We start from the raw sequence: 25,053 nt of genomic DNA, 5'->3' as shown, positions 1-25,053 counted from the left end.
AGTGTCACTTTACAGGATTAAATTTTTCCTAACCCCACCGACTAGAATTGCCATTGTACGCTCTCAGCTCCTCTCTTTGCATACCATTTACTCACTAACTTAAACAAGTCTGTTCTTAACAAACTCTCTACCAGTTACAACCACATTGCCAGATTTGCTGCTGGTCTGCCTTTTAGGACACACCACTGTATCAATCTAAACGAGCTTGGGTGGCTATAACTGCCCAGTTTGATCCAGTATAACCAACTGATTATGGCATGTACAGTCCTTTACAATCCGGACAATACTCCTGCACTTAAAAAATATTATTACCCCCTATAATAATCATAGACTTGTTCGATCTTCCAGTAGACTGCTAGTTCAAACTATCAAAACTAATAACTCAGCCGGTGACCCTCTCTTTGCCAACTTTGTAGGTAGAACCTGGAACTCACTCCCAGATGATATTGCCCTACTTACCACCCTGAGTCAATTTAAGAAAAGACTGAAGCAATATTTGAAACTAAACTGGCTATGTCAATGTATGAAACCTGACTAACTCTCTTCTAGTATGGTGTTAAAAAATTGTAATTTAGCTTAGTTGTGTTACATATCCCGGACTTACACCCGAGTTTTTCTCAAATCTTGGAATTGTATAACTTGTTAAGTATGTAACCATTGTATACATTGTATTAAGTAATCTTATCTGCTTACCTTGGAGCTTTTTTCCCTGGGCCTCCGCTAAAAATAGACATGAATCCAGTCGGACTATCCCAGTCAACAAATGTAAAATAAGTAAATGATAGTGATACTTGCCATGTCCTGTTTATAAGCCATGAAGCTATCCATCTTATCAGGAGTGCATCAATACCTATTTGTTCTAATTTATTGATCAGTGTTCTGTGTATGACCCTTTCAAATGCTGAAGTTAAATCTATATAAATAATATCACAGCGCAATTTTTCATTCATAACTGTTATATTATTATAGAACATCATGTTACAGGTGGTAACAGATATACTTTCAACATATACATGCGGATATATGGTTTCAAGTCCCAGCCTATCCATTTCTGACAATAATTTATCCAATATTACCTTCTGCATTATTTTTTCACAGCATAAAAGTAGACGTTAGGGTCTATATGACTAGTTTTGTCTTGCTCCCCTTTCCCTTGAAGACAGATTTAGTAAGTGCATGTCTCCAATCTTGAGGAATCTCCCCATATTTATTCATATAGTGTAAGAATTGATAAGACTGTAATGTACTGGAATTAACTAGAAACAACTGAAATGAGACTGGAATGAAAGTCTTTATCTGTTAATTACCAAAACTTGCGTTGAACAGGTGCCAGCCTCTCCTTTATAGTTCACACCTTTTTCTGCTTTCACAAAACATATGCTGCAAACACTGTAGTTCAGATAACAATGCTTTATTAGTTAACAATATCTGAATACTGTCTTTAATAACCATGCCGATCTGGAATGCTGGATGACACTAACAGTGCTGATAAATGTATCCAAAGTTTCTGCACATATATTCTGATTTTCCTGAATAATATTAACTGAAACAGTCTTTTCCTCCTGAATAGTATGAATGAATGTTTAACCTGACTTCTGTACTCCAGCTTGAGTGTCTGTTCTACAGTCCAAAAGCTAACTTCCTTTCTGGAATGCTAGATAGTTAATTTTTTCTGTATGTCAGTCGGAACTAACTTACTGACTTCACTGATGGTGTCTGAAGTCTATCCTACTAAAACCAAAACCAAAACCCTATAATGTTTTGCACACCTCTTTAGCCTTGGTTTCCAGGCCTTGTCTTTTGTGCTTCACAGTCTGTTCTTATCAAGCATTCCATAGCATATGCATATATCTTTCCCTTGAGAAAGGAACATTCTGTATTTCTGCACATGACCTACAGTTCTAATACATTTGTAACACAAGGATCTTGTATACATCATGCTGGTATTCACAAATGACATATAATTATGTACAAAATTCCAGATAGCGAGGCTGGCAATATCCCCTTTGTCACACACTCCAACAGTTGTTATATGTTCAGTTCAGGGTTGTCTTTATTGTCACAGTTACACAATCTATAGTATTGGTGTTATCACTGAACATGTAATAATCACAGTTGTCATAACCATCTTTAATTCCTATCATAGCACCTTCACCTGATTTTTTTGTTAGAACGTCTGTTACAGTAAAGACAGTTATACCCTGACATAACCCGTTTCCAATCATTGTTGTTTAACCATGTTTCATAAAAAAATAACCTCAATCTTGTGGAAACATAGCAAATTTTCCAAAAAAATGTTATCATCAGTGCTCCTAGCATTAACAACCATCAGAGTTACATCCCATGCTGCTATCTGTGAACTGTTACATTTTCGACCTGGCAAAAAATCCTGCCTAGTGTTTGTCAAATATTACAAATATATCTGCTGCAAAAATTCCCTTCCCTGATCTTGACAAATGCATTTCATCCTGTTGAACATGTGTGCCCAAACCTAGGCTTGAATGCTCTACACATTTCCATTTTTTTTTTTAAAACGGAACTTTATTTTTCCATGTAGGGATTTACCCCCAAAATCTTTTCATTCATGGTGACCTGACTATCCTTTCTATATGTGATTTGTGAAAAATATGTCCTAACACCAACAGTGCAAGCTGTACTATCTAGGCGGGCAGTAAGTTCCTTCCTAACATGTTGTATGTCTAGGATGCCATGCAAACATAAGATTAAGAATTGTCAAACTTCTAGAAGATAGACTTGTAACATTAAGAACTATGATCTTACAGCTGTGATAATGTTTACCCCTTCTGCGTTGCTGATTCTGCAGATCCTAGGTTTGATGGCTGCCATGATCACACTGGTTCCCCACACAAAATTCTACATGTATGTGTTACATGGAACGTGAATGTGCAGTGGGTTCCAGTCCCTGGATGCAGTCAATAAACCTATTAGCCTTTGATCTGTCTCACCTCATCATCTCAAGTAGTGGATCTAGTCATCCTCTGTCATAGCAAGAAGACCATTCATTCTGCCCTTTCCTAAGTCACAGTAACCATGGATGCCTTCACTGTGGAGAAGGGGGGGGGGGGCATTTGAAGTGGAGAACAGGTCAAAGTACACAGACACAATAAGAGGCTGGTCTTCAGATCATTGTCCTGAAGATGAGGATGGTCCTCTTAGTATTACAGGCTGTTCAAGACACCCTTCCCCAGGGTGTGATTTCTCTACGAATAGACAAGACATCTGTGGTATGTTAGATCAGTAAGCAAGTGGGAACCCATTCATACACTGTGCTGAGAGGCTATAACATTTCACAGTGCTTTTTTTTTATAGCAACACACATTCCAGAGCAGAATAACTATTTGACAGGCTCAGCAGGTGTACTTTGATGCCTCATGAGTGGTCCCTCTAGCCATTAGTAGAACTGATAATATTCCACTGCTGAGGCAAGCTTTGCTGTGACCTCAGATCACCCTTGTACAACACCAAATGTACCAGCTATGATTTTTCCGTAATCCTGCCATAGGGATAAGAGAGGCTCTGTTCACCTGGACTCCTCTGTGCTTTTCCTTCATTACATCTCATGAGAAAGTTCATATAGAAAGCCGAATGGGTCCGAATGGAGAGATGAAAAGTCAGCAAGCAACTGAGAGTAGTAGTGCTGAAACTGTATTCATCCTCAAGTCATGGTGAGTACCTTCACGGGGTGGACCCTGTTTTTCACAAAATCTCACCAAGGTGACACTGATGTATAGACTGCATTTATATATACATATTTCATGGACAGAAGAAGATAAAAAATTAAAAAAGATAGTTGGGTGCACAAGACCCAGGATAAAAAAGTTCCCAATCCTGTTTGGCACACTGTTGCCCAGACTGGAAAAGATGATGGTGTAGAATTCTCAAAATACGGAAACATTTCTACAGTGGGGCTGGGCCAAGCCAGGCCACTGTTGTAGAAGAACATAACAGTCCACAAAAATCACAAAAACTGATAGGCCAGAGAAGAGCCATAAAGACAATAAAGTGGACTATTGAGGATAAGAAAGAAATTATGTACCATTGTTATGCACAAAGCCCAGAATTTCCAGACATGAGATATACAAAATAATTAAGAGAGGAAATTGGAGGAAAGAAAAAAACTTCCTACGAGAAAAACTGTCAGAAGCTTTAAATAAAAATTTGTATTCATTAGTACAACAGATTTGTCAAAAGCAGTATGTAGATCAAGAAAAATAGAATGCCCGCAGGAAATGGAAAAAAAAAAACGTGCCCTCAGAAGAAAATGAGCTAAGATAAGAGTTGCTTGATTTAATGGAGATAGACATATTAAGATTAATGAAAGACATATATTGCAGAAGGTCAATAAACCCCCCAAAGTCAGAAGTTTGATAAAACAAATGAACACGGTAATTAGGACTGCCCATAGAGATCTGTGCAATATAACAGAAGTAAACAAAATATATTACTGTGCAGCTAAATTAATAACTGATAAAGTCCTACTGCAAGAACACAGGGTAGTGAGGGAAAGGAAGGGGAGAAATCGAATACCATCATGGAAGTATCAAACACAGAGAAAACTATAAAGCAGTGAAGGCACGAAGTGTCACTGTTAGAAGACTGTAGAAGAGGGAAGAGACCAACAAAAATACTAAGAAAGACAGACGTAATAAAAGCAATGTGCAGTATTAGAACAGACCAAGATCTGTCATGCGCTATCGCAAATGAGCTAAAAATCTCAGCACAGGCAGAAAAACTTGGAAGATACACAAATAAGTACAAAATAAGCAATTGATTGGTGACCCAAAAAAATTGAGAGAGAGTTGTGAAACAATGTAAAATGAATTGAAAGACCACCAAAAAAGAAGAAATGGATACATTTTGGAGAAATATCTATGCAGATCCTGTGGAACATAACAAAGATGCTAAATGGATAGAAGAAGTAAAAGAAAGAGTAATAAGTTGAAAGGTGCAGCATACGAAATGGGATGAAGTAACAACTAGAGAGACTGAAACAAAGTTAAGAAAAGTCTCTAATTGGAAGACCCCAGGCCCAGATGCAGTGCCTAACTTTTGGTTAAAAGTATTAGCATCTTTGCCCGAAGGTTTAGCTATGAATAAGAACTATTTATATGTGCACCCCTAACAGACACCACACTGGCTAACAACAGGCAAAACAATGCTCTTACTTAAAAGTGAAGCTGCAAGCTGCCCTAAAAACTATAGACCAATAACTTGCTTTCTGCCAACGTATAAACAGTACAGTGGAATTGATACCGCAACAGAGTTTATAGTCATTTAGAAGAAAACTCAATTATGGCAGTAGAACAAAAGGGCAATAAAAGAAAGTCACATGGAACAAAGGATCATTTGTTAAAGTCATAGTGGAGAACTGTAAAAAGGGGAAGAATCTATGCATGGCATGGATTGAGTATAAAAAAAGCATTTGATAGTATCTTACTCCACATTCATGGATAAAAGAGTGCTTAAAAATGTATAAGATACACTATACACTGATTGATTACATTACAGTGACCATGAAACAGTGGTAGACCACTTTGCAATTAAGCCATGATAAAAGACAAATTATTATTCCAGGGATAAAAATTCAAAGGGGGATTTTGTAGCGTGACTCTTTATCACTGCTGTTATTCTGTCTCGCCCTTAACCCCGTAAGCTGTCTAGTTAACAGCTTAGGCCATGGCTATAATTTGGCTCCTAGAAAACAAAGTGTAAAGCCTTCTCATCTTCTCGTTGTTTATGATTTAAAACTGTATAGCTCATCAGATGAGGAACTGAATTGCAAGTTGTCAAAACTTTTTCGGATGATATAAGAATGTCATTTGGCCTTGATAAATGTGCAAGAGCAGCCTTTAAAGCAGGAAAATTGCAGCACCAAGGGAACATCAGTTTGGGACAAGAATGTGATATAGAAGAACTTGAGCAAGAGGGAGTGTATAAATATTTGGGAATTGTTGAAGGATCAACAGTAAAACATGAACAAATGCAAATAAAACTTAGTGAGGAGTACTTTAGAAGACTTAAATTAATCATGAAAACAGCATTGACATCTAGGAAAAAAAAACAAGCTATAAAGCAATTTGCTCTTCCTGTCCTTAAAGTTTTGGAGTGATTGACTGGCCCCAAAATATATTGGATAGATTAGACAGGAAAACAGGAAGGATGCTTCATCCTCACCAAATGATTTATAAAAATCACTGCATACCAAGATTATATATTCCCCATTCTGAAGGAGGGATGGGCCTCCTTGAAATTGATTACATGTACAAATCTGCAATGATGGAACTCCGCACATCTGCTGACCTCACAAGACCCAAATGTAGTGAAAGTTTAGAAGTCAAGCAGGAATGGAAATCAAACCACAAGTGGATAAAAAACAGGCAGCAACTGAATGTGCCAAAAAAAGAAAGAATATAAGGTGAAGCACCAGATGAGAAGGCAAGAAATGTGGAAAATGCATAAATATAGTTGCAAGTATAGAACACTTCTGAAAGAAGCTCATGTTGATCAGGAACAAATGTAGGAATGGTTAGAGAGTTGAATTCAAACCAAGAAGTAGGTTCATAGGTGTTTACTAGGCTAACGACCACAAGGGCCTTTTTAAGCCTAGCCATGCATCCCAAATCTCTGACAAGTTCTGATACCCTTGATAAGTGTAAGCATGGGCCTGGGAGATGAACCATTTACAGGCTACCTGTTTGCATTAGAGACATAGCTGTCAAACCAGGGATGAGTTTCCAGTTTCCGATCCAGTTGTCCAAGCTGCACTTGAATTGGATTATAGGTTCATAGGTAGGTACTAGGCTATCTGCCCAAGGGCATTTATAAGCCTAGCCAGAGTGTGTTGGCTTTCACCGCTCATTGATTAACTGAGCCTCTGTCAAGCAGAGCCAATGAAGTGATCCCAGGGGTGTACTTTCTGTTATACCCATCCACTTGTCAAGGCTTCTCTTGAAGAGTGTGAGTGAGGGGCTCTGCCTAATGTAGTTAGGAATTTTGTTCCAAAGCATGGGGAGTCTCTGTGACAGGAATCTATCCCTCCAGCATGTTCTATTTATAGTTGTGGCGAGGTTTAGCTCATTAGAGCGCGTGGCTCGCAGTGACTTGGACTTCTTTAGGTGGAGCATGTCCATCAATTCTGAGTTGGACTTGGCTTTGTAAGTCAGGCAGAGATCACCTCTGAGTAAGCAATATGCCACTGAGTACAGCCAGAGTTTTTTCAGTCGGGCTGCATATGACGTATGTTTGAGGCCAGTAATCCTCTTGGTGAGGTGCTTCTGTGGTCTTTCAAGCTGTTGGAAGTGTCTTGTGAGGTACATCCCAAATGGGGCATTGTACTCTATGATGGGTCTGATGAGTGACGAGTAGAGGGGCACTATAACCTCTTTATTTCTAGATGCGAACCTCTTAGTAATTAGATGGGCCACATAGAAGGATTTCCTAACTAATTTGGCAATATGATTGTCAGAGGAGAGATTACTATCTACCTGGCTCCCCAGATCTCTTATTACCTCTTCTGTATTTAAGGAGGCTGCTGCCTATGTTGTAATTCGTGGGTGTTTTGTTTTTCCCAAATGGGATGACTATGCATTTTTTGGCATTTAGCTTGAGGCCATGACTTTGACACCAGGTGTCTGTCTCAGTAGGGACTTTTTGGAGGATGTCCGTGTTAGCCGTAGAGTCAATTATGGCTCCCAGTTTGCAGTCATCGGCGAACTTGGTTAGCCATAGTCCTCCTGTGTTTGCCTGTGCTTCTGAGAAATATATGCCGAACATTAGGAGTCCCAGAACTGAGCCTTGCGGGACACCACTTGTGACTGGTTTAGAGTCAGACCTGGAGCCCGCTATTCTTACCGTGTGACTTCTGTCTGTAAGCCAGTTGGCAACCCATCTTGTGACATAGGGGTTTATGTCCAGGCTGGTGAGTTTTTCTATAATACCCATGTGAGGAATGGTGTCGAACGACTTGGCGAGGTCAAGGTAGGCTGTGTGAACCACCTTTCCCTCATCTATGGCCTTGATAACTGTCTCGAAGAAGTCAACCAGGTTTAGTAGGCATGATCTGCCCTTAACAAAGCTGAACTGGGTCGGGTCAAGTGTTTGGAGGTTCCCAATGTCTTTGTTAATGAGTTCCATGATGATGCGCTCCATAGCCTTGCAGACCAGGCTAGTCAGGCTTATGGGGCGAAAGTTACCAGGGTCAGTTGTGGCTCCTCCTTTGTGGAGCAGAATAACCATTGCTGTGCACCATTCTATGGGCACGTAGCCTGTGGAGAGGCTGAGGTTGATCAGCGTGTTTAGGTGGGGGGTTAGTTCGTTCTGTAGTTCGTGCAAGACGCAGCCTGGGACACCATCTGGCCCCATTGATGCTGTGTTTTTGGCTTTTGAAAGGGCTGTTTTCACCTGTGCTTCTGTGATTTTCGGGACACTACACTTTTCCGGTATTGTTGTGGGCCCTTTTGAAGGTGAGAGGGAGGTGAAGTTTGCACTGAATCTATCTGCCAGTATGTTGGCAATATCAGTAGGTTCAGTATATTTTGTGCTGTTTTACAATCTCAGAGCATATCTGCGAGTTGCCAGTTAGATTCGTGACATAGCTAAAGAAGGCTTTGTGGTTATCTTTCGAATCCTTGGCTATTTTTCTTTCAAAGTTAGACTTGGATGATTTTATGAGGGACCTTAGTTACTTACTGATACTGATCAGGGATGTATTTCCTTCTTGTGATTTGCTTTTTTTCTGAACTAGTTTCCTCCCTTTGTTGTATAACCTGTTTATGGCAGGGGTCCACCAGACTGGTTTCCTTCTCTTAGGGGAGTGTCTTGGTTTTGCTAGGGATTTCATGATCCATGCATCCTTGTAAGTGCTCATAGAGTGCAAATGTAAAGGATTCTGCATCTTGGGCAGTGTTATACTTAGCGTGGGGGCTGTGAAACTTACCACCTCTGCCTTAAGTGAGGTGAAGTTTGCTTTAGAAAAGTTTTTCACTGTGGTTTCCTTGGTTGGGAGTGGTGGTGGGATGTGGACATCCAGGGTGATTAGTTTATGGTCTGATCTAACCAGTGACGGGTTGACCTCCGGTACGGAGCACCTGTCGCCCATGTTGGTGATGACCAGGTCCAATATGTTGTGGCCTCTGGTAGGGCCTGATCCAGGGCATTTGAGTTGATAAATTCCAGGAAGCGCTGAGCCTGGGAGTTTGTACTCAAGTTGTTTTCCCAGTTAATGGTAGGGTAATTGAAACTTCCCAAGCTCAGGGTGTTCGGTAGGACCTTCATGTTTTCCAGTGTCTCCAGAAAAGCAGAGTGGTGGCCCTGGGTCATGGAGGGTGATCTGTAGCAGGCCACAATTTGCATTGCAGATTTGCCCGATGTTAGTTGCACATGGATGATCTCAGAGGTATCATGCTGCTCCACTAACCTGGAGGTGTGGGTATCCTTGATGAATATGGATACACCCCCTCCATTTGTGTTTCGGTCCGTGTTCTGTGGCTGAAATGTGTGGTATGAGTTGTAGCCCAGTAGTGCTGGAGTGCTCTCTGGAGCCTTGAACCAGGTTTCAGTTACTGCACAGATGTCGACGTTCTCCATACTTAGGAGTGCTTCGAGCGCATGCATTTTGAGATTTAAACTCATGGTGTTGAGTAGCATAACCCTCAGTTTTTTACTTGTGCTGTTTACAGAGGTGGGTTTGAATTTTGAGCCTTGCCTAAAAAAGGCACTATGGGGGCAGCAAGAGCCTTGGCCAGTATTTGAAAGCCAAGGGGCGACAGATGCAAGACGTCTCTTGCGAAGCAATGCGGCTTGTCGAGCATGTCATCCCAGGCTGACAGACACTGGATCCCCTTTGAATGACACCAGAAGCGTAGCCAATTGTTGAAATTGATCATTTTTTCTTTATACTGAGGTATCATTCTTGGTGAGGGCAGGATGCTACTCAGGGTCATACCTGCCTGGGCTACATGATCAGAGAGCTCTTCCATGTCTCTTTTCATGTAGTCCAGGGAGGTATTGCTCAAGTCGTTCACACCAACATGAACAATGACAGAGTCATATTTGTACTTGTTCTGGAGTGACCTGAGTGCTTGTTTTATGTGGCGGATTCTGGCTCCCGACAGGCAGCTAACAGTAACCTTCTCCTTGTCCAGCCTAGTGAGTGGGCCGTCAGTGTGCCTGACTATTGAGTCACCTATTACTAGTGTGTTAGGTATGTTATTTCGCCTTAAGGGCTGTGATTGTGCGGCACATTGATTTTGTGTTTTATGTGTTGTCTGGTTTGTGACGGGAGGTGCAGGTTTTGTGGGTGTCTGCTTTGGAGCTCTCTGATGCTTTTGCAGGTTTTTGTTTAGAGCCTCCGAGTATGATTTTGATGTATTTATGTGTATTTTTTGCCAGTGCTGGTTTAGTAAGTCTATGCGAGGCTGGAGGTGTGGTGCGCAATTAGGGAGGAACTCTGCTTCACATGGATGGGGAGCCTGTTCCATAGACAGGGTAGTCTCTGGGATACATACCTATCTCTCCAGCAGGTACTATTTATATCACAGGCAAGGTTTAAATCTTTAGAGCAGGTAATTCTGGTACTGTTTGTTTTGTGGATATGCAGTAGGTCCATCAGAGTGGGGTCTGACTGTATGCCAGGCATAGATGTCCCCTCGAAAGCCTGTAGGAAACAGAATATAGGGATATGACCTTGAGGGAGGTCTGCATAGGACATATTCTTTAATGAGGAACCTCTGTGGATGTTCCATTTGTTTGATATGCCTGGTTAGGTACATACCAAAGGGAGGCATTGTACTCCGTGATAGGTCTGATGCCGAATACAGTGGAACAATGACTTCCTTGGACTTGGATGCCATACCTTTGTTTATAAGTTGCACAACATAGAATGATTTCCTCACCACTGTAGACACGTGATGATCAAAGGCTAGATTACTATTTATGTGTGTCCCTAAGTCCCTGACTTCTGGGTCAGCTCTAAGGGGTGTGTTGTCAATATGATGGTCACTAGGGATGGATGACTTTCCAAAGGATACTATTATGCGTTTCCTGGCATTTAGTTTTAGTCCATCAATCTGACACCAGTTGTTTCTGTGTCAGTGTGAGATTCAAAGACAGCTCCTAATTCGCAGTCATCTGCAAATTTAGTCAGCCAGAGACCAGTGACCCTGACATTGGCCTTGACTTCTTAGAAGTAAATGCCAAAAAGAAGCGGTCAAAGGACTGATCCCTGAGGGACTCCACTTGTGACTGGCCTCTTTGTAGAGGTGGACTCCCCAATTCTAACTTCCTGGGTCCTGTCTGTGAGTCAGTTGCCTATCCATAGGGTAACATATGGTTTTTGTATGTCACCTGGTGGATAGCCAAATGAAAGGTGTGCTGCCAAATGAAAGGTTGATATTGGCAGCACAAGTTGGAAGGCTGCATACACGTTGGTTTACAAAGTCCATTGAACATGTGGGAGAAATAGACAAATAGATTCCTGCTTCACGGTAGTTTATACCCGGTTACCTAGACAGGTTGTGATGTCAAGGCTTGTTTTAGGCAAACTCGATCTGAGGTCAGGAAGGGATGGCAGGGAGTTATGGGTAAGGGGGAGGAGCTTGGAGCTCTGATCTTAGCTGCTGGAAACTGCCGGTTCGGATCAGATATGGATCCAAAGACCCATAGGTTGCTGACAAATGAAGTCTACCTACTCAGATGGAACGTTATGGTGAGTACATAACGTCTTAATATAGTGGTTCAAGAAAAGAAGACAAAAGTAGCATTGATCATTGAAATCATCACACTCAGTGACTATAGTGCCCTCCGTACAGAGAGAGACAAAGTCATAAAATATCAGGATTTGCAGGTAGAAACTAGAGCAATGTATAAGAAAGATACCCAGACAGTTCCAATAGTAGTAGGGGCAACGGGTCTTATAAACAAAGAGTCTACAGTCATATTTAGATATGCTACCAGTACATGTAACTCCATACAAATTGCAGGGGGATTATTACTGGGCACATTGCGGGTGCTGCTAAGAGCACTTTTTGCTGACATCAAATAGTGAAACAATGCTAATTTCATGAAATTTAATTGTACTTTGACTTAGGAATGGAGTCCATTCCCATCATAGTATTAGAAACCCAAAAGATTTGGAGAAATTAAAAAAAAATCCTTGTGCAAGGCCTCAGTCATCCTCATAGCCGCCTCCTGGCCAAGGCAAATATGTTTCCTGATGCTTTGGCCTCATCACAGAAAAACATCCTTGGCTACTTGATCCCAAAATTAATCTGTTGTCTTATCCTTCCTTCAAGACTCACCGGGACTTACTATCCCCTCAAGCTAACTGCATGGTTTCTCCACTTTTAGTCATGGCTAAGGAACTGTCCTTTCCCCCGGGGTGAGTAAGCTCTTTTCCACTTCTCATTCTCAAAGGATACAGTTCAACGTCTGTAGGGGTAAATGAAAAAATAGTTTCCCTCTGGGAATCCTTCAGGGGCAGGTACATCTCTCTGCCTCAGTTCCTTTGGTTTTGCATTTCCTAGCCACTCAGCCACCCTCTTTGATTCCATCTTCAGTCATTTCACTAATAGTGTTCAGTGCATGCCACTCAGCCACTCTTTCATTCCATCTTCAGTCATTTCACTAATAGTGTTCAGTGCATGCCACTCAGCCACTCTTTCATTCCATCTTCAGTCATTTCACTAATAGTGTTCAGTGCATGCCACTCAGCCACACTCTTTCATTCCATCTTCAGTCATTTCACGAAGTGTTCAGTGCATGCCACTCAGTCACACTCTCTCATTCCATCTTCAATTATTTCACTAAGTGTTCAATGCATGCCACTCAGCCACACTCTTTGATTCCATCTTCAGTCATTTCACTAATAGTGTTCAGTGCATGCCACTCAGCCACTCTTTCATTCCATCTTCAGTCATTTCACTAATAGTGTTCAGTACATGCCACTCAGCCACACTCTCTCATTCCATCTTCAGTTATTTCACTAAGTGTTCAATGCATGCCACTCAGTCACACTCTCTCATTCCATCTTCAGTTATTTCACTAATAGTGTTCAATGCATGCCACTCAGCCACACTCTTTGATTCCATCTTCAGTCATTTCACTAATAGTGTTCAGTGCATGCCACTCAGCCACACTCTTTGATTCCATCTTCAGTCATTTCACTAGTAGTGTTCAGTGCATGCCACTCAGCCACTCTTTCATTCCATCTTCAGTCATTTCACTAATAGTGTTCAATGCATGCCACTCAGCCACACTCTTTGATTCCGTCTTCAGTCATTTCACTAATAGTGTTCAGTGCATGCCACTCAGCCACACTCTTTGATTCCATCTTCAGTCATTTCACTAATAGTGTTCAGTGCATGGCCATTTTCATCATCTACCAGGGTTTTCATTCCCAAACCTTAGCCTGTCTGAAAGTCTTCCTTAAAGGCATCTTCCTTTTGAGACCTCCCGTTAGTGAATACCACTCTATTATGTGGCCTAAACTTTATTTTGTAGGCTTTGGCTTGTTCCCTCCTTCAACGTGGCTTCTTGTGACTTAAGATACATTTCCTGGAAGGCAGAGTTGCATGCTGCATCTCTGAGATTTCCTTATTTAGCGTTCTATAAAGACACCGTTTTCCTCAGTACACAGTCTTTCTTTTATATTGAAAGTCACTTTAAAACTTACTCTGAAACAGACCATTCATCTTCCATCCTTTTTTCCTGAGTCATTCCAGTAGAGGGACAGTATTTCATTCTGTGTTTATAGACAAAAGTATTTTTACTTGCATCACACTAAAACTTTCAGAAAAGTCAACCAGTTTTTCATTTCCTATTCCTCTTCTAAGCTGGGTCATTAGGTTTGCAAGGTTTGTCTGTCTGGATGGCTGTCAAATTATCACATTGCACCGTGTGTGTGTACGTGTATACATGGGTCCCCTTTACATTACCGAAATGACACTTCACCGACACGCAGAAGACCGAGACGAAACGACCGACAAGCAAGTTGAACGAAAAGGTGATTTGCCAACAGCCGAAAGACAGACAAGGGTAACGTGTGAGCACGACTCGGTAAGTGTGCGATTGTGACGGAGTTAGGAGCGGTCAGGTAAGTGTGCGATATTGTGGGATTTTGGGTTAGGGTGTGGGAAAGGTGAGTGTGTGGTAGTGTTGGAGTTAGGGTTCGGGTAAGGTAAGTGTGTGATAGTGACGGACTGTAGTTTAGGGACGGGTTAAGTGAGTTAGGTTTAGAGTGCGGGTTGGGTGAGTGTGCGATAGTGACGGGCTTTATGTTTTAGGTTGGGTTAAGTGAGTTAGGGTTAGGGTGCAGGTAGGTTAAGTGTGCGATAGTGACAGTCTTTAGGTGTAGGGGTGGGTTAAGTGAGTTAGGGTTAGGGTGCGGGTAGGGTAACTGTGCAGTAGTGTCGGACCTTAGGGTTAGGGTTTGGGTTAGGGTTAGTGGATATGTCATTGTGTGTCATGTGTAGTTTACGTTGTTTGTGTCGGTGTAATTGTGTTCGGTTTTGTGAGTTGTCGGTGTTGTATGGTTTCGGTTATTTGGGGTCGGTGTTTTGTGTGTCGGTGAAGTGTCATGTCGGTAATGTAAAGTAGACCAGTATAGATATATATGTATGTGTATGTAATATATCTGTCTATCTAAATCTATATGTATGTAATACATATAGATATGTTACATACAAATGTATGTGTATGTAACATATCTGTCTATACCTAGATCTATATATATATAATGTGTGTGTGTATATATGATGTATCCCCATCCATAAATTTATTATACAAGGACCTTTTTCAGGAGCTCCTGTATTGATAGCATTCTGCCCATCAATGCACAACTTTGTCAAGTGTTACAAATTTTGAGATCATATCTCAAAATTTAGGTTCTTCTTCAGGTTTCCTGTTCTCAAAACTATCCCTTGATGATGCTTCCCAGGAGTTTGGTAGCTGGGGATTCTGTTGCAGTTGTCGTGGACAGATGGGATAACATAAGCTATAGAAGTTGTGTACTTGGTATAATACTGAATCTTTGTTATTCCCTACTCTGTCCATTTTGACAACGCCTCCAAATTCTCACCATCCTGACATCTTTGGACACACTTTGTAGACCTTTTCCTGAAACCTACCCTCCAGCATAATTCCTTGTCCTGTCTTGCAGTTCCTTTGGATTATGGTGTAAATGTGATGTGAGCGTTTCAGAGGAGACAGGTGCATAGCTGGAGAAGGGAAAGTAGCTTAAAGTGTGGAGTAGCAGAAGTTGATAATGAAGATCCAACGTTAGAGCAGGAATGTGACCTGGTTTTTCTATAGCAGTTAAGTAAAACATCATAAAACAGTTCAGCTGACTCCACAGTTTGAACACTGTGCCTCATTTCTTACATTCAGCCTCTTGGTAAGTTAATGAGATCTTGCTGATTTTAGCACCATTCATGACCATTGCACCAGTATGTGTTGTATCTACAGATGTATTGTAAATTCAGTATTAGTGATGTTAGCATTCACTGTATTTTTTCATATATTGCTAAAAGCAAGTTGTAATGTATGTTATTAAATCTAGTGGTAAGTGCCGTGTTCCAGCTTGGTGTGATCGGGTGTTATGGAGAGGTAGTAATGTGAAACTCCTAGACTACCGCAGTCACATGGCTCTTAAGACAAGTGATCACAAACCTGTTAGTGCTGTGTTCGACATTGGGGTAAGCAGAAATATTGTTTTATTAAATACATTGTATTGGAAATAGTTTCTAGCATTTTTACTTCGGTAACAAAATGTTACACCTCACCTCATTTACAAAACTGTTACACTGCATTAGCTTTCATGCATTTTGTTATTGCTTCTTTAGTACTAAAGAAAAAAATAATACAAGCTAAATAACTTTATACATTGGTGTAAGAGAAAAGTACTGCATTGAGCAAGAAAATTACATTTATGTATCTTAGCAGGGTTGGAATTTAGTAATGTGGAGTGGTAATGAGGCATATCCACATTCCAAGGCTCTGAGGAGTTTTACAGTGTAACTTTGTTCTAGGTAAAGATCTGCAAGCCTATACCTGTGACTATGTATCAATCAACTGTTGACCTCATCTGGGCACCCCTTCATAGTCTTTTATACCACCCACTTTATCTACCAGCTGCATCACTGATTTATGGTCAGCAGACCTATTTCCAGTTTTAGGTAGGTGGAGAGGAAATAAGGCATTGATGCACTTGGTTGTAGTGTTTTTTTTATTTATTTATTTTTACTTTGAAGTCCCCACTAGTCAAGGATACAGTATACAAAATGTGTTATAATACTATACCTGGATTGTCTAGAAACCTATATCCTTGTGCTGGTAGTAGCTGCAACATTCTCTAGTAATTACCTTTGCTGTTTTTTTTGCCTCACTGCTTGCAGATAGTCAGCCACCTCTGGCCAAATGACCCATTTATTCTCTCTTCACCAGGGAGGTAGTTGGCTGAGAGGAACATTCATTTCAGCAACAAGCACAGATGCTTCAGATTTTTCTTCTTTTTTTAAGCCTCATGTCAATGCTTCTGCATGGTTCCATTTGGGAAGATGGAGCTTGCAGTGTGTGTGTCATTACTGGACAATCCTTCACTTCTGCAAGATATGTGCTCCAGCAAGTAGTCTCATCCACCAATCTTGAAGTACTCCAGGCTGCTTCCCCACTGTCTGTCAGAGAAATGATACTATGTCATTGTGCTCCCCGGGATTATACAACACTTTCCCACCTATAATGAATGGGAACATGCCCCTTCACTTCTTCTCCACCCCACCCCTGTGCCTAATTTGGCAACGTCCACTAACTGTATCCCTTTTATCCAAGTCAAACCAAAGCTTTTTTCTGCTGAGCTCCAGAGCTGGGTGGCGATTACTTAAATGCAATACAACTCCCTTCCTGCTGTCAGTGATGAGAAGTTCTCTGGTCAGGACATCTGGCACTTAGGTTTTCAGTCAGGCTGTTGTTATGAATGGTGGAAGTGAATTTAGTTTTCTATTTTTTATTTCCTTTACAGGTAATAGAAATGGATCAATTGGACTCTTTCATTCATGATTTATTTATAAAAATACAAGATATGATATGCCAAAGAGTATTATGTGTTGATGTGCAATTCAAAGGCAAATGTTTTACAAATACTTAATTCTCTTACATTCATTGAAAGACATACAGATAACTGTTCTGAAATTCAGAGGTGCGTATTTATATGTTTATCTAGCAGAATCAAATTTTATATTTATTATTTTATATATTTGTACTATTTTTGATTATTTGTGAAACTTTTTAATGTGCATATATTTTTATAAAAATTTTTTTTTTAGAATTTTAAGGTTGTAGTAATTGTGCTATATACACTTTTTTCATGAACTGATCTATTTTAATTGTTTCTTTTCACCCATTGATGGGGTAGTATTTTGGAGGGGTACATAATGCAGTGTATGGCACTTTACTTCCATTCTGCATCTGATGAAATCAACTGATGAAAACGCAAGGAACTTTGTTGGTGTTAGTTTCTTTTGGATGTGTGTCTACCTTTTGTGTTGCTAAAACTGGAATGTGAGAGTGTTCAATCTCGCCGTTTGTTCTTACACCTGGGTTCGGAGCCGATCCTCGGCTCCGTGTCGGCCGCTTGGCAAAGCTCTGCATCGAGAAGAAGCTCAAGACCAACCTATCTCCCACAATCCCCCTCTGCCTTTACCTCAGATCTAGTTTGCCGCTGCAACGTTCGCATCATTTTTGATGAGCTCGGACCACCTCAAAGCTAAGATTGTTTTATCTGATATATTTTTGGATAAAATTTCTTCTTCTTTCTTTCTTAAAGTTGTTGTGTGTGTAGTGTGTCGAGGGTTTCTCTAGTGCGTATATAAATTTTATATACTTATTTAAAGTTAGTTCCCTCGGGGCCTACCCCACCCTTTAACTTATACACAGGATTTGACTTAACTGGATTGACCTTAACTACCGGATTTGACTTATTACTGGATTTGACATTTTAACTGGCTATTACAATGTTAAAAATTTTGTATTTGACTGTACTTTTAACATGTCTGAGAAAGCTAAGTCAGGCTTCAAACAGTGCCAATGTGGACAAAAAATGTCTGTCACAGATAATCATAGTTCCTGCGTCTACTGTCTTGGCCCTCTCCATCTGCAAGAAGACTGCTCCATCTGTCATTCTTTCAGTGGAAGGGTCATGACAGATAGGCGCAGGAAACTTATGGATAGAGGCCTTTTGAAGCCTGCGTTCCAAGAGGCTCTGGATGCATCGGACCAGACATCTAAATCCTCGAAGGAATCGAAGACGTCGGAGCCCATGTCATCGGCTCCGAGCTCTTCGTTTAAAGTTTGCTCACCGGTTCCACGGACCTCGGGGCCAAGTGTTGAACTTTTGTCAGTTACCGAGCCTCGAGTCTTGGAACCGGTGATGGAGCTTTCTCCTCCTGTGCTTTTGAGGTCGGCTCCGTCTTCGATTCCTTCGACGCGTTCTTCTAGGCCCCTCTCTGACACCGATGTAGACCGCGTGGTGCAGAAATTGATGGAGAATACGGCCTTGTCCAAACTCATCTCTGTCTCCTCCCTTGGTGTCGAGACTCGAAGGCCTTCTCTTATCTCCATCTCTTCCTCCTCCGAGGCCTATCCAGTCTTCGGAGCCGGGAGAGGCTGATCTGATGATTGTGGAGCCCTTGGTGCCGGAACCGTCTTTTTCTCGGTCGGCACCGTTCACCTCGACTCCGACGGACCCGGTACCGGAGTCGCGGAGCCGAAGATCCATCCTTGGATCTGGGCCCGAGAGTCGGACCGACATTTCGGTTCCGACTCTCCCTCTCGGAGCCTCAGCTCGGATCGACTCGGCTCCGTCCTCGGGGTCTATGCCATCGGTTCCTGTCTCCGGGATTCCTCAGTTTTCTTTGGAACCGAGGGATACCTCGACTCGGGACCCGGGGGGCCTTCGACCTCATGAAAAAGGTTTTGTCGACTGCACCCACGGCTACATCTAAGCGTCGAGCACCAGTGTCTCAGCCACCCCCAGAGGGTGCCCCCTCTTCCTCGGAGGCTTCATTGGATGCCCCCCCCCGAAGAAGTTCCGAGGAAAAGATTGTGTAAGAGGAGACACTTGGATTCCCCACAAGAATCCTTGACATCGGACACTGACTTAGATGAGTCAGAAGGGTCCCCAAAATCACCCTCAGAGGATGTCTCCTTTTCTGACATCCTGGAGATCCTAAAACAGAGAGGTGATTGGCAAGCCCTACCCCCTTCTGAGGATGAGTCGGTCTTGCTGAAGGCATTCGGTGCTCGCCCTTCCTCCTCCTGGGTCACTCCGCCCTTCGATGAGTTGATGGAATTGATTGCTCGAAGGGTGTGGGAGACACCTGACACGGTGGAGCCAGTCCCTAGAAAGCCAAATAAATATATTACTGCCCCACAAGACAAGGCTTATCTCACAAAGGGAGTTCCAGTGGACGCTATGATGGTGGCAGCTGCCACGAAAAAGGAGATGTCTGAATCTTCCTCATCTGTCCATCCGCCTAACAGAGATTCTAGGACTATGGACAGGTATGGGAAGCGCATTTTTAGTTCAGCGGCTTTTTCCATGCGATCCCTGAACTATTTGACCCATTTCACACGGTTACAGAGGGATCTAGTCAAAGAGTTGGGAGATACCCTCCAGGGTACTACAGATGCTGCTGTCTCAGAGAAAGTTACAGCGCAACTCAATACCCTTACATCTATTGCGAACTCGTCCATGAGGCTGATCTCATACGCAGCCGAAGGATCGAGTAGGGCTGCGGCTTCAGCGATTGCTCTTGGTAGACAATCCTGGATGCGCTTATGTTCCTTTGCGGAAGCCTTCAAGTCTTCCTTTACTAACGCCCCATTTGATGGTGCCACTCTCTTTGGCCCAAAAGTAAAGGAGACCCTTACCCGGTGTGAGCAAGAGGGAAAGACTCTGTCTGCTGTCGGAGTCCGTTTTTCCATCCCATCCAGACCATACCCCAAAGGGCAACGTGGTGGAAAAATGTGGTTTCGAAAACCCCAAGGCTTTTTCCCAAGTACACAGGGTGATGCCCCCTCTAGAGGCAGAGGAGGGGGCAGAGGTGGAAGAAGTCGCCCTGGCGGCAGAGGGGGTCCGCAGAACCAAGGTGACAGGGATACACACCCCGGGAAACCTTTCCAGCACTCCTGAGAGGAGGCCCGACTGTCCTGCTCTGGAGGCAGTCGGGGGTCGCTTAGCTTTATACCCTCAGGCCTGGCAAAGTCTTACATCGGACAATTGGGTAAAAAGCATTGTTACCAGAGGTTACAGAATTCCTTTCCTATTGCCCCCTATTCCGCAGAAAAGACTCCCAGATGTACCGCCCCATCTGCGAGGCCCTGCAGCTATAGAAATTTCAAAGCTGCTAGAAAAAAGTCATCCAACCAGTCCCAGCGGACCAAAGAGGATTCGGAACTTACTCGAGGTTCTTTTTAGTTCCAAAAAAGACAGGGGACTGGAGGCCAATTCTGGACCTAAGCAAACTCAATACCTTCATCAAGAAAGAAAAGTTCCGGATGGTCACGCTTCAATCGAACCTTCCATTCTTACAGAAGGACGACTGGATGTGCTCAATAGATCTAAAGGACGCGTACTACCACATCAAAATGGCCAGGGCGTCCAGGGATCACTTGCGCTTCCGGCTGGGAGCTAGTCACTTTCAATTTTGAGCCCTACCCTTTGGTCTGACCTCAGCCCCCAGGGTTTTCACCAAATGTATGGCAGTGGTAGCGTCTCACTTGAGACGCCTGGGATTCCAGGTGTTTCCATATCTGGACGACTGGCTCCTTTCTGCCACCACCGAGCGTCGACTGATTCAGGCCAGGGATTACACACTGCAACTCTGTGTTCATCTCGGAATTTCCGTAAATTTCGAAACATCATTATTACAGCCATCACAGCATATCTCATTCATAGGAGCAGAATTGGATACGCGTTGCTTAATCCTGAGGCTTCCTCCAGAAAGAATAGCCTCCCTACAAAACCACATATCTCTTCTCCTATTATCAAAAAAATCCCCAGCAAAACTGGTTCTGAAGGTTTTGGGTCTCATGGCAGCTTCCCTCATTGCAGTACCCTTGGGAAGACTGCACATGAGAGTTCTTCAATGACTACTGTTTGCACAATGGTCGTTCCAACAGTTACCCCTGACACACGAAATTCATATCACAAACATCTGCAAATCGCACCTGTCTTGGTGGCTTCAGACTTGCAATCTCTCCAGCGGAAGACCATTTGTACTACCCACGCCAACAGCTACGGTGACCACGGACGCTTCCCTGATAGGGTGGGGGGGCATCTTTCAGGGACAGACAGTCCAAGGCGAATGGACCAAATTGGAGTACAATCTGCACATCAATGTTCTAGAGATGAGGGCAGTGTTTCTAGCGTTGCAACACTTTTCTCCCCTTCTTCCTCTAGGGACCATTGCAGTTCAGTCGGACTACATGTCCGTAGTCTGGTACATAAACAAACAAGGGGGAACCAAGTCTTATCAACTATGCAGAGAGGCCATGAGAATCTGGCAATGGGCAGAGTCCACGGGTCGCTTTCTGATAGCAACGCACATCCCGGGGTTATCCAACGTCATAGCGGACAGGTTGAGCAGAGCCATCCTGTTACCTCATGAGTGGTCCCTCAAACAATCAATTGCGAAGGAAATTTTTCGCAAGTGGGGCCAGCCTTGCTGCAATCTGTTTGCGTCTCCAATGAATGCCAAATGCAGAAGCTATTTTGCCCTATTTATCCCCTCCAGGGGAAGTCCCCAGGGATGCTCTGGTTCACGATTGGCCCCCGGGTCTCCTGTAGGCCTTTCCTCCTATTCCCCTGATTGCAAAATTTCTACAGAAAGCCAGCAACCTGCAAAGGACAATAATCCTCATTGCCCCATTCTGGCCTCGTCAAATTTGGTTTCCCTTTCTTCTAGCACACCGAATTCGGGAACCCTGGATCCTGGACCCGGAGCCGGATCTGCTGACCCACTCGTCAGGGGCTCCCCACCCATCGCTACTCTCCCTCAGACTAGCAGCTTGGCTGCTCCGCTTCCCTTGTTAGCCAGGTCTGATCTTCTTTCCCCTGCAGTTCAAAATATTCTGGTGGCTTCTCATAAAGCTTCCACTACAAAGATTTACACTAGTAAATGGAAGCGTTTTGTACACTGGGCAACTTCACAACAATTGGATCCCGTAATAGCCCCTCTTAACAGAGTCTTGGAGTTTTTAGCCAAACTTTTCCACCAAGGAGCTTCTCCTGCCACTTTGAGAGTGCAACTTGCTGCCATTTCAAACTTTCATGTAGGAGAAAATGGGGCTCCTATTATGGCTCATAAACTTTGTAAGGCCTTTCTAAAAGGATCTTTCCATATTAGGCCATCAGTTAGAATTCCTACATCACCTTGGAATTTGAACCTTCTGTTATCACAGCTAATGCTACCACCCTTTGAACCAGCATCTTCCTGTCCTTTGAAGTTTTTGTCATGGAAAACCTTTTTTCTAGTAGCTATCACATCAGCCAGACGGGTATCGGAACTTCAAGCTCTTTCCGTTAAACACCCATATTTGATCTTTCACCCTGATAGAGTATCTCTTCGCACTAATCCATCCTTTCTTCCCAAAGTTTGCTCCGCTAATAATATTAATCAGTCCATTGAGCTCCCCACTTTTTTCAAGAACCATTTCAATAAGTTGGAATATATGTTGCACAAGTTAGATGTTCATAGACAACTCAGGTTTTACTTGGATAGAACAAAGGATCACAGAAAAACAGACCAGCTCTTTATAGCCTTTGCAGACAGCAGAAAGGGCATGGCAGTTACGAAACGAACCCTTTCCAAATGGCTTTCCGATTGTATTATTTTTGTTTATACTGCTTCTGAGCAGAATTTACCTGTCAAGCCCAAAGGGCATTCTACAAGATCAATATCTACATCTCTGGCTCATGCAGCCCGCCTACCGTTGGACACTATTTGTGCGGCTGCCACTTGGTCTAAACCACATACATTCATTACTCATTACAAAGTAGATAGGATTTCCAGGGACAGGGCAACCTTTGGTTCCACTGTGCTCAGGAACGTTCTCCCGTGAGTTCCTCAGGAACATGGAGCTAGGGACGCTACCCAGGTGTAAGAACAAACGGCGAGATTGAACACTCTCACATATAGAAGTTATGTCCTTACCATAACGTTCCATGTGGAGTGTTCATCTCGCCTTTGTTCTTACATTCCCACCCTCCCACCCTCAGGAAGAACGTCCAGTTTAGGTGTCTGGTTTGGTTCTCCTGCTTCTGCCTTTGTTCAGTTGTTGCGGCTGTGTTTCAGCTATGTTTTTTTGCATGAATGTGTTATATTCTCTTCCGTTGACTTCTGGTTTGCTTGCAAACTAGATCTGAGGTAAAGGCAGAGGGGGATTGTGGGAGATAGGTTGGTCTCGAGCTTCTTCTCAATGCAGAGCTTTGCCAAGCGGCCGACACGGAGCCGAGGATCGGCTCCGAACCCAGGTGTAAGAACAAAGGCGAGATGAACACTCCACATGGAACATTATGGTAAGGACATAACTTCTATTTTTCGGAACTGCTGGCGGTCTTTCAGTGCCTTTCGTGTTGGTTTTGTATTTTGGCACTTGCTTCCTTTTATCCTTGGTTGGCCATTTTTTGTTTTGGAAGCTTTGACTGCCTTTATTATTGCAGCCCGACTCCATGGCTTTAGGAGGTGGTGAAACGAGTGAGCTAAAGAAACTGGTGTGTCAGGTCATGCAATTAGTGGAACTGTTAATGCCCCTCTGCTCCTCAGTGATCTGTACAGCTAGCCATGAGCTCATTACCTGGTAACCAGGAGACGAGGCAGCCTCAGTTCAACGGCACATGTAGTAAACGGGCTGTTAGCCGTCCTAATTACATTCCTAACAACACCAGCGATCGTTTGGAACATGAAGGGGACACCCTGGACTTTTTTGGAGAATGAGGATAAAAATGGACATGTTGAACAGACTGTTAACGAAGTGCAACACTCCAGAAACAAGCAAGGTGACTGTTTAACAAATAATGAAATTTCGAACTCTGACTCTGATTTGAACTCTTGGCTTAAAAAATGTTTTACTTTACAAGAAACTCAGCCGAGTGATTTTCAGGCACAGAAATGATTCTAATTTTACTTGTATGGAAAATGTGAACATTTTAGAGAACCATTTGTTTAACTATAGAACACTGTGCATTGACAATATTTATTTAAAGGAATGTTTAGTTAATAAGAATCAGAAAGGGAACAGGTGCTTAAGAAACCAATAACCAGAAAATGTAAAGCACAAACACTCCACTGGTTTCAGTACTTGTTGGAATTTAATAAGGTAAAAATAAAAATACAAAAATCCATAAACGTAAAAAAACAGATACGTTTTTGTCGCCAACTTCTTCAGATGAGCTTAGTACAACACCAACGCCCTTTAAATATCAATCCAGTAATTAATTCCACCCAATGAATGAACACAATGAGTCACTAATACTACATATGGGTATAGTCCAAGTAAATATACCTCAAACATACACTTCTGCTAAACAGTCCCAAGTAGTAATATAAAGTGCATAGTAGTATTACATTTATAAATAAATTTACTACATTTCATACATATATAAAAATTCATACATATATAAAACTCATACTTATAAAACCATTTCATAAATATTTAATACAACTGCTAGGAATTAACTTTAAAATAAATAAATGAATACATAGCACCATCTAGTGGGCAATCAAACATTTTTAAAAAAACTTTTAAAAGTCAGTCAAATAAAAACCCATTTCATTCATTAGTCAAATGAATATTCTTTTACTTTATATGATGGAACATAATACATTTCCCACTCTACAACTTAGCAGATCTAAGCTTTAATACAGGCATAATAGAAATCATGTAATTTAACCCAGGAATTTTACATGCTTCCAGTATTACTTGCCAGTACAGTTCTCTATATTTAACCCTTGTTTCCAATGGTTCACCCCTCGGGTCAAT

The 25,053-nt window shown here is 42.3% G+C and overlaps 1 protein-coding gene across 1 annotated transcript in view; it reads left to right on the top strand.

Annotated features, from left to right (window-relative positions):
- The window catches only part of OCRL (OCRL inositol polyphosphate-5-phosphatase), a 2,544,778-nt gene that overhangs the window by 1,242,532 nt on the left and 1,277,193 nt on the right, over window positions 1–25,053 (top strand). The window contains exon 15 of the mRNA XM_044057236.1: window positions 15,575–15,710. Within this exon, the coding sequence (XP_043913171.1) occupies window positions 15,575–15,710 (136 nt within the window). The remainder of the gene's footprint in view (window positions 1–15,574; window positions 15,711–25,053) is intronic.

Source organism: Protopterus annectens, chromosome 15.part0 (assembly GCF_019279795.1).
Source record: "Protopterus annectens isolate FY-2018-M chromosome 15.part0, PAN1.0, whole genome shotgun sequence".
Lineage (NCBI taxonomy): Eukaryota > Metazoa > Chordata > Ceratodontiformes > Protopteridae > Protopterus > Protopterus annectens.
The sequence above is the reverse complement of the archived record's forward strand: the minus strand, read 5'-3'. Positions and strand labels throughout refer to the sequence as shown.